Genomic DNA, 13,415 nt, shown 5'->3' on the forward strand with positions numbered 1-13,415 from the left:
ATCTCTCTCACTCCCTCATACTGGTCACTGGAAGTTCCACATGGCACCTCATGGCAATGAACTCTCTGAGGATCTGAAAAAACATACATAAAGATGGCCTAGGCTATAAGAACATTGTCAAGACCCTGGAACTGAGCTGCAGCACGGTGGCCAAGACCATATAGTGGTTTAACAGGACAGGTTCCACTCAGAACAGGCCTCGCCATGGTCGACCAAAGTTGAGTGCCCGTGCTCAGCGTCATATCCAGAGGTTGGCTTTGGGAAATAGACGTATGAATGCTGCCAGCATTGCTACAGAAGTTGAAGGGGGGGGGCGGGGTCAGCCTGTCAGTGCTCAGACCATATGCCGCACGCTGCATCAAATTGGTCTGCAGGGCTGATGTCCCAGAAGGAAGTCTCTTCTAAAGATGATGCACAAGAAAGCCCGCAAACTGTTTGCTGCAGACAAGCACACTAAGGACATGGATTTCTGGAACCATGTCCTGTGGTCTGATGAGACCAAGATAAACTTATTTGGTTCAGATGGTGTCAAGCGTGTGTGGCAGCAACCAGGTGAGGAGTACAAAGACAAGTGTGTCTTGCCTACAGTCAAGCAAGGTGGCGGGAATGTCATGGTCTGGGGCTGCATGAGTGCTGCTGGCACTGGAAAGCTACAGTTCATTGAGGGAGCCATGAATGCCAACATGTATTGTGACATACTGAAGCAGAGCATGATCCCCTCCCTTCGGAGACTGGGCCACAGGGCAGTATTCCAACATGATAACGACCCCAAATACACCTCCAAAATGACCACTGCCTTGCTAAAGAAGCATGTCTCCAGAGCTAAACCCTATTCAGCATCTGTGGGACATCCGGAAATGGAAGGTGGAGGTGCGCAAGGTCTCTAACATCCACCAGCTACATGACGTCGTCATGGAGGAGTGGAAGAAGACTCCAGTGGCAACCTGTGAAGCACTGATGAACTCTATGTCCAAGAGGGTTAAGGCAGTGCTGGAAAATAGTGGTGGCTACACAGAATATTGACACTTTGGGCCCCATTTGGACATTATCACTTAAGGGTGTACTCACTTTTGTTGCCAGCAGTTTAGACATTAATGGCTGTGTGTTGCATAATTTTGAGGGGACAGCACATTTACACCGTTATACAAGCTGTAGACTCACTACTTTACATTATAGCCAAGTGTCATTTCTTCAGTGTTGTCACATGAAGAGATATACTTAAATATTTACAAAATGTGAGGGGGTGCACTCACTTCTGTGACATACTGTATGTGTCCACATAATCTAAAGCCCTGACTTCAAACATGGTATGAGGAAGCAAATCCAAACAAGTTAATTCCAAGCAACAGGTCATTCCATTTTCAGAAACAGTTTGAGACGTCAGATACCTCCAATGGATCTATTTTCTAGACAATTGTCATTAAAAAGAACCAAACCCATTTTCTTTTTACAATGTAGTGTGGCCTTCATGAATGACTACCACCTTCTCCTCACTTCATCCTTGGACTGTAGTGTGAAACTGTGGAGTCTGGAAGGGGAATACATAGGTAGGGGAAGTTTAGTAAATCTCCTTGGAAATGCTTGGTTTGCCTGACTTCAAATCATGGTTTCGCTGCATGAAGCAGTGACTGGTTGTATTGGGAGCAGAAACCCTTATCATCTTCACCATCATCTAGAGATTCATTCTAACTGGGGTGTTGTTTAAGAAAGCTAGAAGTCTTTTGTTATGTAGCAAAGTCATTAGATAAAGTAAAATGGGAACATATTCCCAGGTCCATTTCTACCTACCACCTTCCATCCACCCATGTATCTCCTCTTCTACTTGCTTGTAAGCACTCCCATTGCCTATATTCACAGTCCCGGAAGCTGCATGCACACCTTTTTCCTGATGATGCTGAATGGTGTGTATTATTGGAAGCACTGTCACTGTACAGTACCTGCACACCCTTCACTAGTGGCACTGGGCTGCATATGTAGCCAAACATGTGGGTGATGGAACACTTGCAAAGGAAGGGAAGGGGCAGGTTGGCAGCAGGAGAGGCACATAGGTGGCCAGGACAGTGCCAATGGGCCCTACCAGAATCCTGGGATCCAGCCACTGCCCTACCTCAAGGTATGCTAAAGCCAGCCCTGCATATTTGTGATACAGGGAAGAGAAACCGAAGCATAATCAGGTGCAAGATTTTCAAGTAGCTTTACTTTTTTTTTTTTTTAAAGGGATGTTTGGTCAAAAAGAACCATGGAACATAGAAGAGAAGTCATCGTGGAAACAATTTGACCCTAACATTAGCTCAGCCAATGACTCCAATGACTTTAGACAGGAATTTCTCCAAGCAAATAGTTTTGCCTCCAACTGGGAGTTCAAGGTGAGTGCTAAGACAGGAAGATTGTTTCTTGATATGTCTGCTTGGGAAGGAGTGTCCTTCAGACAGAATTAACTGGGAACAAGATTTGGGTGTTTTGTTAGGGCCCCCTCTTTTCCTGCTGCCTTCAACGTTTTCTAGCATTATTGTCTTTAAATGAATTCCAGCATGCAAATAGAGCTATTTAAATCTTCAGCATGACCTGTGCCATAATTAGACATTAACTAGGGCCAGTGAAAGCAGCTCAGATATCAAAATTGGCATTAGTACAATGTTTCTTCTATAGTTCATACTAGTTTTAGTATTATAAAGCTCTGTTCTTATCAAAAACTTATGAAAAAGTATGGCTCACTTTTGCAAGTAGAGAGCTTGCCCAAAGCATAGAAGTTTTAGTATAATTATCACTGAGAAAGATTCTAGGGGAATAACTTCAGTGCTTTGAATGTAGTAAGTTTTAGAACCAACAACGTATCACTGTTCATTGTATGCATGTAGCATTGTTTTCTTTTGTAATTCCACTTGTTTGTATTGCTCATGATGTATAATTTCTAGATTTTGTCTTGTTTCTAAATTTTGTAATTCTAATCCTATTGTATTGTTTGTTGGATGTCTCATTTTACTGCATTGTTTTACAGCTGAGCTGCAGCCAGAAAAGTGGACTATAATTACATATTCACACAACACAAGCAACTAGCTTTTTAATAATATAAATACATATTTGTTTTGTTTTGGGTATCTCTAGAAAATGATGCAGGATACCACTGCTTTGAAGCCAGTAGGAAATGATGAGATTTCTGAAGAAATGAAGCAAGGACAGAAAGTAAGACTTCAGCCCAGGTCTGTTAAACCTACATTTAAACTTTCCGAGGTGGTTTGCCATTCTCTGCCTCTGCTTTGTGACCTTGGATTTCCTTGGTAGTCTCTCACCCAAGTACTAACCAGGGCTGACCCTGCTTATCTTCTGAGATCTGATGAGATTGTACTAGCCTGGGGCTATCCAAGTCAGAGTATTCTGTCCTTACTTCCTCAAAGTCTTGATATGTACAATTCTTGCAATCACTGGCCTGCTTCAGCTTCTTTCCTTCCTTTAGCATATGAAATACATTAATATAGGTTAGGAAATATGCACATCAAGAAAGAAAACAAGCTATCATGAGAAAAGTAGAGAAGCTGCTCTGAAAAACCCAGCGGCAAACCATTGCTCTGCTTCTCACTTGCCTTGAAAGCCTCTTGCTTGGGTTGCCACCAACTTGATGGCACTTTACGCACAAACATATAGTTCCACACATAGTCTTCAATCCCAATGAACTCAGCTTCCCTTTGGTGTTTGATCCACCCACTTGTACATGCTGTGGCAGTGCAGAGGATCATTTTTACTAACTGTATTTAGCGAGAAACAGAAAGCATAGAGCAAGATTGACGAAACACTGTATTTTCTCCACGTTATCTTTACTATAGTTCTACTTGTGGGAACCCACAATATCTTGCAGGAGGCATCTCATTTCACCCTCCCTCACTAGTTCCCCTTTCCCTTTCCTGAAAACACCCATAGGCGCTCCTTTTCCTACTTCCTTCTATACTTCTAGGGTTGCCAACCTCCAGGTGGGGACTGGACATCTCGGATTAAAATGGATCTGCCAACTACAGAGATCAGTTCCCCCTTAGGGCTGGCAGCTCCAGGTTGGGAAATTCCTGGAGATTTGAGGGTAGAGCCTTGGGAGGGTGGGGTTTGGGGACAGAAGCAACCTCAGCAGGGTATAATACCAGAGTCCACCTTCCAAAACTGCTGTTTTCTCCAGGCAAACTGATCTCTGTCATCTGGAGAGCGGTTATATAATTCCAGGTAATTTCCAGACCCCATCTGGAGGCTGGCAAAATGGAGTTGCGCTTTTGTTCAACGTCTTCTGTGCAGACACACTTTGGGACTGTGCCTAGGCAGGCCAGTCATAGACAAGATTTTTTTCAGCTAAAAGCTACCTGTGGGGGCGCCCCTCTCCTCCGGAGCCAATGTAAAATGGCTTTTCCCACCCAAACTGTCACATGCTCTGGAGGTGGGCATCCCCCTTTCCCTCAGTTCCTGCCAGACCACCATGAGCAAACACATTACTGAAGAACAACCACAACGGGGCAGGAGGAAGGGAATGTGTGTCTATACAGATGTTGGTGAAAAAGTTACAGGTAAGTGAAACTATTTTCATCTTCCATCTTCAGTGCAGACCCAAACTGTGACATCTATTTATTTATTTTATGTTATTTCTATCCCACTCTCCCCAAGTGGGCTTCTTATTATAAGCCCCATTTAAATCCAATACCAAATACTAAAACATTTAAAAGCTACTCATTGATGGAGGCAGGGTAAAGCTTTTACTGGAAAAGCGATTGGAGAACTGCTTTGCCCACATCTGCACCCTTCCATGCTTGCAGGTCCAATGCATAATGCTTCATAAATGTGTCTTCTGCTGATCACACTGCAGCCTTGCAGATGTTCACAAATGGGACCCTTCTATGGAAAGCAGCTGAGGAACCTTGCACCCTTGTGGAATGTGCCTTAACCTCCAATGGGTAGGGCTTCTCAGCCACCTCATAACAAATGGCAGCTACAACCCACCTAGAGAGGAATTGAAAAGAAGCAACCTTTTCCTTTTTTGGGCCCCAGTAACAAATGGACAAGGCCTTATCCACTCAGAATGGCTTTGTTATCTGTTTGGAATGGTTCTGTTCTCTCAATATAGTACAATAAAGCCCTCCTGACATCCAGAGTATGAAGGGCTTTCTTGGCCTTAGAATCTGAAGACAGAAAGTACACCGATAACCCTTAGAAACCTTCAGAAACTTGTTTAATTTTCTCAAGTCGAGGATTGATCTACTATGGCCTCCATCTTTTTTATTAACAAGAAAAAACCTGGGGTGAAAACCCCTTGACTGCAGGCCCATGGGAAACCTTTCAACTGCACCTTTCTGTAAGAATTCATTCAGTTGAAGCGCAAAATATGGGTTCTCCACCACTGCTGACATGCGGAGATATGACGGAAGTGAGGTGAACTCAAGAAAGTAACCATAACAAACAATAGAACACTATGCACCATAAAAATGTACCTATCTCTGAAAATGGGACTACCTGAGGATATCTGAAAGGATAGTCAGAATTCTGGCAACTGCTGAATCTGCTCTATGAGGATTCTGCTGGTTTGGAGACCTAGGTCTTGGAGCATTCTTTCTCCTTTGGAAGGATGGATGATACTGATGGTGAGGATACTAATGGGTGCCTGTTGCTGTTGGTTCCTTGGCCGTTACAGAAAGGAGTAGCAAACCCATGCTGCCTTGGCATGAAATGCTGCTGTGCAGCAGAAGATGAAGAAAAAACACTAAGGGATTTTGTGGTTTGATTATTCTTTTTCACTGCAGACAGAAATTCATCTGTGGTTAGTAAGAAAAGGCTGGATCCCTCAAAGGGAGGTCCTCAACCCTGCAGTGTGTCTCTGAGGGGAAAGCAGTTGTATGCAGCCAGGAGTATCATCTTAAGACTGAGGCCAAGGAACTTTGTGCTATGTCGACTGCATGTTTGCCTGCATTTTTCTCCTGTTTGGAAAGTCTAACTGCTTTGGACTGGATCAACTTGGCCAAGGAATTTGGGTCCTCAGGAATAGTGACAAGGTACTGTAAAAGGTTCTCCCACATGAAGCCTCCCATTATAGTTTGGTAATTTATGATCTTGAAATTCAGGGTTGCAGAAGAAGAAAAATTCTTGCCTAATGAACTGACTCTTATCAGATGATGAGTGTTGGCTAGGCTTGTGACATACCTGCATGTCCTCAGTAACCAGTGAAGAGGGAGGTGGATGAGTTGGAAGAAATTCAAGAGTCCTGCTTGATCTTATATACATTTTTGACCCTGCAAGAAGTAGCTGTGGTAGATGTCAGGTTTTGCCAAACCATAGAATCAGAGTTGGAAGGGACCTCCAGGGTCATCTAGTCCAACCCCCTGTACAATGCAGGAAACTCGCAAGTACTTCCCATCACCATTTCCTTCTAGATCCCGACCAGTACCATTGTCAAGACACTCCAAAACAGGAAATGCTAAAATACGTTAGTTAGGATAAAGGCAACTCAAAATCTTATCTTTTGTCCTGTTATTGGACATAGAGATGTCAATTTCTAGTGATTTAGCCCTCCTGAGCATTTGTTTGCTATAATCTCAGATCTTCATTTGAGGAAATAGGGGTTAGATCTCCAGTCCTTTTATCTGGAGATGGTTCTGATGTGCGCTGAGCTATAATAGGATGCCATAGTCTCTTCCTCTTCAGGGTCCACCTTGTGGTATTAAAGGACAGTGGACTTCCAGGTAACCAGGACCACCCAGATCATGCCTGACGCCAAGTACAGGAGGCTGAGGCTGGGTCACTGCAGATGGTGCCTGGGCTACTGCTGAATATATGCTGGTGGCATTATAGTATAAGCATGACAAGGTTGTTGTCACTATGGAGATATGGTTCGTTTGGAGCGTACCAGCTGCCCTGCCGGGAGACTGGATTATTCCCATCAGATCCTGACAGCAACCTGACAGGAGATCCAAAGTGCGGAGATGGAGTGTGTGGAGGGACCAGGATGACATCCTGCTCTTCAGAAGAATGCCTCAGGGAGGATGACTGATGTTGTTTGGAAGTACAGCCAGACTTCTCCTTATACTTTGCTTTCTTTTGTCTTTTGGATGGTGGTTCTGACAAGGAACAGGATTTGAAGAGGGGAATGGAGAAAGAACATCTCAGTTCCAAGGCAGGGGTAACTGAAGTGGTTCTGTAAGTGGGTGTGAAGTGGGCTTGGATGATGGAGCCGTTGGAACCGATGTATGGACAAAAGTCCGGAACACGAGTTTAGTGTTAGAACTGATGAGGCTGACTGGCTTGAGGAGGGTTGTTTCAGAGATTCCAATCCTGGAATTGACTTGGACAGGCCTGAGGCAGACACAGCCTTTTCCCATAAAGCGGCCTTCAATATCCCTAACCTATCTGAACACGTCCTAGGCATAAGGCCCTGGAAAATTTTGCAAGTGACCACATTATGTGATTCTCCCAAACACATGAAATAAAGCTCAACACTGTGGGTCATTCTGGTCACACATTTTGTACATTTATTGAAAAGCTCTTTGGATGCCATGCCAGGCCCCACAAGTGGCAGCAGCAGGGGAATCCAAGGGTAGATTGACAAGAGTCACCTCACCCTGGATAAACGATCCCTCACAGACAAAATGAAAATTCTGTGGAAAAAGAGAGGAAGCTGAAGCTAGAAGGGAAGAATTCTCAGAGAAGCAGAAAAAACACCAATTCAGTATGAATGAAGATTGAAAACGCACAGCTAATCTGGAAAGCTCCTACCCATTGTGGCTGCAAAAAAGGAACTGTGAAAAGGGGGCACCAGCCTCTGCAGCATGTGGTGGTTTAGGCAGGAAAAGCCGTTTTGCATCAGCTTGGGGGAGGGTGCCCTCTCAGATAGCTTTTAACAGGAAAAAAAAACCTGGCAAAGTGGTGCTGCGCTGAAGATGGAAGATTAACCTTCATTCCCCTGGATGAAACAGTTGCTTGGGAGGGTGGTCTATGACATATCCCTCTGAAGTCTCTCCCCTCCTCAAAATCCACCCTCCCCAGGCTCCACCCCCCAAAAAACCTCAAGTAATTCCCTAGAGTTGAGAACTGTATTTCCAGCCCAATCCTTTCCCTGCCTCATTTTCTCCTCTTCAGCTATCCACCAGCCTACCTTTTATCTGCCTGTCTTCAGCTGTATTATTCATTTATACTTCATTTATAGTCCACCTCTCTACATAATTGATACTAAAGCAGTTTACATTATTCTCTCCTCATTTTTATCTGCACAACGACCCTGGGAGAGAAGTTAGGCTGAACATACATAACTTGTCCAAAATCACCCAGTGAGCTTCCATAGTAAGATGGGGATTTGAACCTGGGTCTCCCAGGCCCTACTCTAAAGCTGTAACCACTACAATACACTATCTTTCATAGGGTGGCTGCTGTTGAACAGCAACAAGCAGCCAGGCCCAGTTCTGTCCTGTAAATCAGAAGGTATCAAGTTACCCAGAGGTTGCTGACAGGCCTAGGGTTGCCAGTCCCCAGGTGGGATCTGGAGATCTCCCAGCATTACAACTGAACTCCCGATGACACACATTTGTCCCCATGGTGAAAATGTCTAATGTGGAGGGTGGATGCTATGGCATTATATCCAGCTGAGGCCTTTCCCCTGCCCTCCGTAGTCCTCCCTTGAAGGTCAAAATAGGCCTGAAAAAGGCCCTGCCCCCTTCCGCTGCCTTTTACTCACTGGGGCCCAGCCTTGGAACTTGTAGGAGTCAGTTGCTTAAAAAGCTACAAGCACTTTTATCATTTTTGCTTTATAAACTTTTTAGAACACTTCACCCTTTTTTTGCAAACATGGAGCCCTTTTCAGGTTTGTAAAAAGATCTGTCTTGCCCATTCTCAGCTTCAGTCACTGGATTTAAGTATCTAAAGATTTGGCCAACTATTAGAATATAAGATTTCTGTACTATTAAAGAAAAATACTTAATATTTTTTCTTGGCTGCTTGTGTCACGTTTAATGTGATCTACAAAGTTTAAAAAGTATGACTTTCTTTGGAGCTTACCATAGTAAAATATACCTTTATTGGTTTAGAAGCATCCATGTTAAGAATGACCCAAAAGACCAGAGAATAATCACACATTTGTACAACTGATCACATTTTGTCTTTCAGACAAAAAAAGTGCCAATACAAACCTATCCAACAATATGGCAGCAGAACCATGAGTACCTATCATACTCTCCCACTGTGTGAGTTAGCCAACGTGTCAACTGTATTCCACAAACCAAATCTGGCTGCGGAACTTGAAGACCCATTTCATACAGACATTTAACAGCTTCTTCAACAGTGAGCTGGAGTGCTGTTTTCAAGGATCCAAACTGCTTTCTCAAATTCAAGATGAGTGAAAAAAGTAGAGCCTTAAAAGGCACTGCTATCCTGTACTGTCTGAAGCACTTTGAGTACTATCACAGATTAGCTAAATTGTCATCATTAATCCCAGCAGCAGCTAATTTCATAAAGAGTTATGTAGAATTAAATCACACCTGCAAGCCAACCTGTAGCCAGTGGTAATAAAGAACTCTCACGTGGCCATGACTTGTGATTCAAGAATTAGATTTAAATATTTATTATAAATATTTATACAGTCTCTGGCAATCTGTTGCCATTTAAAAATCAATGGACTCACTTGTCAATCTGTGCATAACGTCACTGGGGAAGATTTTCATTTACACATACAGTAAACATTTTGCATACTTTAAACACTGCCATAAGTTGAAGACACACTCTTCTGTCCCACATTTACATAAAATACCCTTGCTAAATATGAAATACCTCTTGACTTGACCATCTTCGGAACAGCAGCTTTCATTGTTCCAAAATAGGTAGCTAATTGACTTTAGTTTAAAAATTTCCATTAATGCTGAAGCGTTCCCCCCCAATTTAGATACATCTGATTTCCCCTGTATTTAGGAAGCTGATGTATCCATCACACTCATGGGGGAGGGAATGGTATTAGGTACATTCAGCTATTATTACTACAGCAAAGCCCAGAAGGGTGTCATCAGGCAACTTTAAATTAGCATCTTCAGCATGTAGTTATATAGTTCAGCTTTGCTGTTTCACATCTCTTACACCCAGCGTATCTTCTGCAGCTAATACAGATATAAAAATTAACTTTGAAATTTAGCAAACTTCTGTTCTCTAAATGCACACCAAACTATATTTGCACTAACTTCTACCTTACTACAAGCTGGGGAAATGTTCCTACAAAGAATGACTTTTAAGGTTTCAGGTTCTACCTATATCAACTCTCCACAACATGATTTTACACTTATGAACAGCCATTACACTTGGCTAGCAATGGGTTGCCAACCATAACCTTGGCTGCATTATAACGAGGCTCTTACTTAACAAACCTGGAAATACAAGGAGAGTTTTGTTTTCAGTCATGCATGTATCAAGAGATAAAGAAAATATGTCAATTCATCATAGGAAAAGGTTACTGAATATTCTCTCTGGACTGAGACAGATGAGGCACCCAAGATCTTCAGTGAAATGTGTACTCTGAGGAAGCTGGATTTTGGGTTACAGCCCACTGCTTATTGTTATGAAGACATCATTACAAAAATAAAGATGTCGAAAAGCTCCACACACAAAAAAAGAGATTAGATGAAAAAACTGTGGTTAAGTGTGCAATCCCACTCAAGAAATTTTAGTTTATGAGTGATGTCAGTTAAATTCAAACTGCCCCATATTTAGTATTAGACAAAGCTTTTATAGTGGAAGTGGGGAGAGAGATTAAAAACAGAAGGGACAAACATTTGAGATAATAACCATGGAAGACAAAACAATAAGCTAAAATGAGCATGTATAAATGCAAAAAAAGTCGTCAAAATTCTTAGAACATATAACTACTGAAAAACAATATAGTTACAGATGTCAAGGAATGCTGACTGTTGAAAATGAAATTATATCAATTCCAGACAGATTCTAGTGTGCATACTGCAGAATTCTCCTACATTATGATCATTTGAAAATTAAATATAAATGTGAACAGGATCGTAAAACAATAGAATTCTTGGTGCTATATATAAAGTATTTTTAAGTCAACGAGTTCTTTGGTTTAGGAACAGGAACTGATAAACAAGTAATAGTTAATGACATATTTAAATAGATTATTTTGGAATGTGGAATGGACAAAGCCAGATAACAACAGGTAGAGGATTATATTTTTCAGTTCTACACTTGGGTGAACAGAAAGTGTACCACAGCTAATTTCTACATGATGCCAGCCTGTTACCAGGATTAATTGTAAGGAATTCTGGATTAGATGGATCTCTGTCTTAGTACCACCGAACACTACTTCTGTTCTTAGCTATATGTAGTTAGGATCATTTGCACAGATTAATTATGCCTTGATTGTTAGGAGATCCAGAACATGTACTCTTCATAAATTTGATGTTCCAGTGGCAGCCCTGAAATTCCAGACAAATCTTGCTACATTATCACATTGATATTCTGCAAAAGAGAGAGTGAACTACAGCAGCAGCATGACTGAAAATGGTTTATGCCCCAACACACAACACCTGTTCTTGAAGAACCTGGTAAATTTATGCTGGAGTCAAAATTATTCAAAAGAATTATAAGAACTGCAGCCTAGTCTGGTTACTGTGCACTTTCATAGGTTTTGACATACAAAACCTGATGGCTTTATGCCTCTTATGACCTGAGATGGTATGATTTGGTCAAATAATGACCTATTACATCACTGCTTGGAAATAAGGTCTTTAATTCACACAAAATGATTATGGTTAGAGGAAAAGAAAGGCAATGTTTTGATCTTAAAAATAAATTGAAGCACTGAAAATGTAGTCTTACTATCCAGAAGCAAAGACAGTGGACCAGGTTCAGCATCAGGATTTATGAAAGCTATGTTTAATTCAGCAGTTTTATTTTCTGTGAGACGGGTAAATTATAATTGAAAACATTTCTTTTTAAAATTAGTTTAAAAACAAGTGGGAGCCTGCAAAACTTGTGGGAAGGATCTCATCCCCCCCTTTTGCAAGTCCAGCCCAACCACCTGCCTCGATGGTAGCAGTGTCTGGGAGCTGCTCCAAGCAGCTCCCAGTGCCCACTGCTGCTGAGCCCAGAGCAGCTCCTGGCATTTGCCACTACTGCGACAGGGCCGCAAATGACTCCTGATGTCTGCTGATGCCACAGCAGGACCAAGAGAATTTCTTGGCATCCACTGTCAGAACAGTTCTGGCTTCCACTGCCACCATGGCAGGGTCTGGAGCAGTTCCCAAACAGCCTGCTGCAGCTCCCAGGCTCTACCAAACAGGTAAGAAAGACCATTCTGTGTACAAGTGAAGAGAATGCTCCTTTACTTTTCAGTGGATTCAACCTCCCCTGTATTATTTAAACATTTCAGCTTTTCTGCATACCCGGAGAGTCCCCAAGTGTGCACAAAAATCTCTGTGTGGCCCTATCTGCAGGTTTAGCCATTTGCAGATCGTGGCCATGCTTGGCTAATAGCAGACAGACATGTGAGGGCTTACAAAACTCTCCCCCCAATTCATGAGTCCAGCTCAACCACCTGTCTTGAAGCCCAGAAGGAGTGGCTGCCAGTGTCTGCCATGGCAGGGCTCAAAGTGGCTCCCAGCATCCACAACAGGGCCCCAAGCAACTCCTGGCATCTGCCGTGGCAAGGCCCTGAACAGCTCCTGGAGTCTGCCACAGCAAAGCCCTGAAAAACTCCAGGCATCTGTCACCATGGCAGGGCCTGGAGCAGCTCTTGAACTGTCCACCAGGTCGCCCGAGCTCCATCACATAAGTGCAAGTACAGAGAATGCTCCTTTACTTTTCTGAGGATTTAACCATACCCCTATATTTTTTTTATTTTAAGATTTTTCTGTAACCTGGGGAGTTCCCGAAGCGTGCAAAAAATCTTTCACCTCCACATGCCCCTGATCAGCAAATTTAGATATCTACAGATGGTGGCTGCGGGTGGCTAAAAGTATATAGATACCATGGGGAAATACTGAAGGAAAAGTATTCTGACAAACTTCACTGTGCCCATCCTTCTGTTTGCCATCAACACAAACAATTCAGTGAGGGAATAATGACAAAATGCATTCAATGTCCTTTTGCAACATTTCTCTAAAATTTGAGCAACTCCTCCTGAAATTATTTTTTATCTGAAATACTACCTTTTTTCTTGCCTGATTTTATACACTGTGTTCCTTAACTTTCCAGTTTAGACACATTATGCATACTCTGTATAACAAAGTCTTGTATTTAAAGTTTAGGTAGATTTTTAAAATTCCATTATGTATCTATAAAGTTACACTGGCATCCCAGAAGCCAAACTCAGCCATATAAGCAAGAATGTCATAAACTGAAAGAGCTGGAAGGCTGAATAGACTGACATTTCACTACCTGTGTGAAACTGGCTGTGATAAAAGATCATG

General features: G+C 42.5%; 1 protein-coding gene across 1 annotated transcript in view; it reads left to right on the forward strand.

Annotated features, from left to right (window-relative positions):
• Positions 1–10,069, forward strand: part of LOC132577206 (WD repeat-containing protein 64-like) — a 57,202-nt gene extending 47,133 nt beyond the window's left edge. Inside the window, exons 22-25 of the mRNA XM_060246808.1 lie at positions 1,459–1,547; positions 2,218–2,366; positions 3,106–3,200; positions 9,118–10,069. Of these exons, the coding sequence (XP_060102791.1) occupies positions 1,459–1,547; positions 2,218–2,366; positions 3,106–3,200; positions 9,118–9,277 (493 nt within the window). The 3' untranslated portion in view covers positions 9,278–10,069. The remainder of the gene's footprint in view (positions 1–1,458; positions 1,548–2,217; positions 2,367–3,105; positions 3,201–9,117) is intronic.
• The last annotated feature ends 3,346 nt before the right edge of the window (positions 10,070–13,415 follow it).

The sequence above is a fragment of the Heteronotia binoei genome, chromosome 9 (assembly GCF_032191835.1).
Source record: "Heteronotia binoei isolate CCM8104 ecotype False Entrance Well chromosome 9, APGP_CSIRO_Hbin_v1, whole genome shotgun sequence".
NCBI classification, from domain to species: Eukaryota; Metazoa; Chordata; class Lepidosauria; order Squamata; family Gekkonidae; genus Heteronotia; species Heteronotia binoei.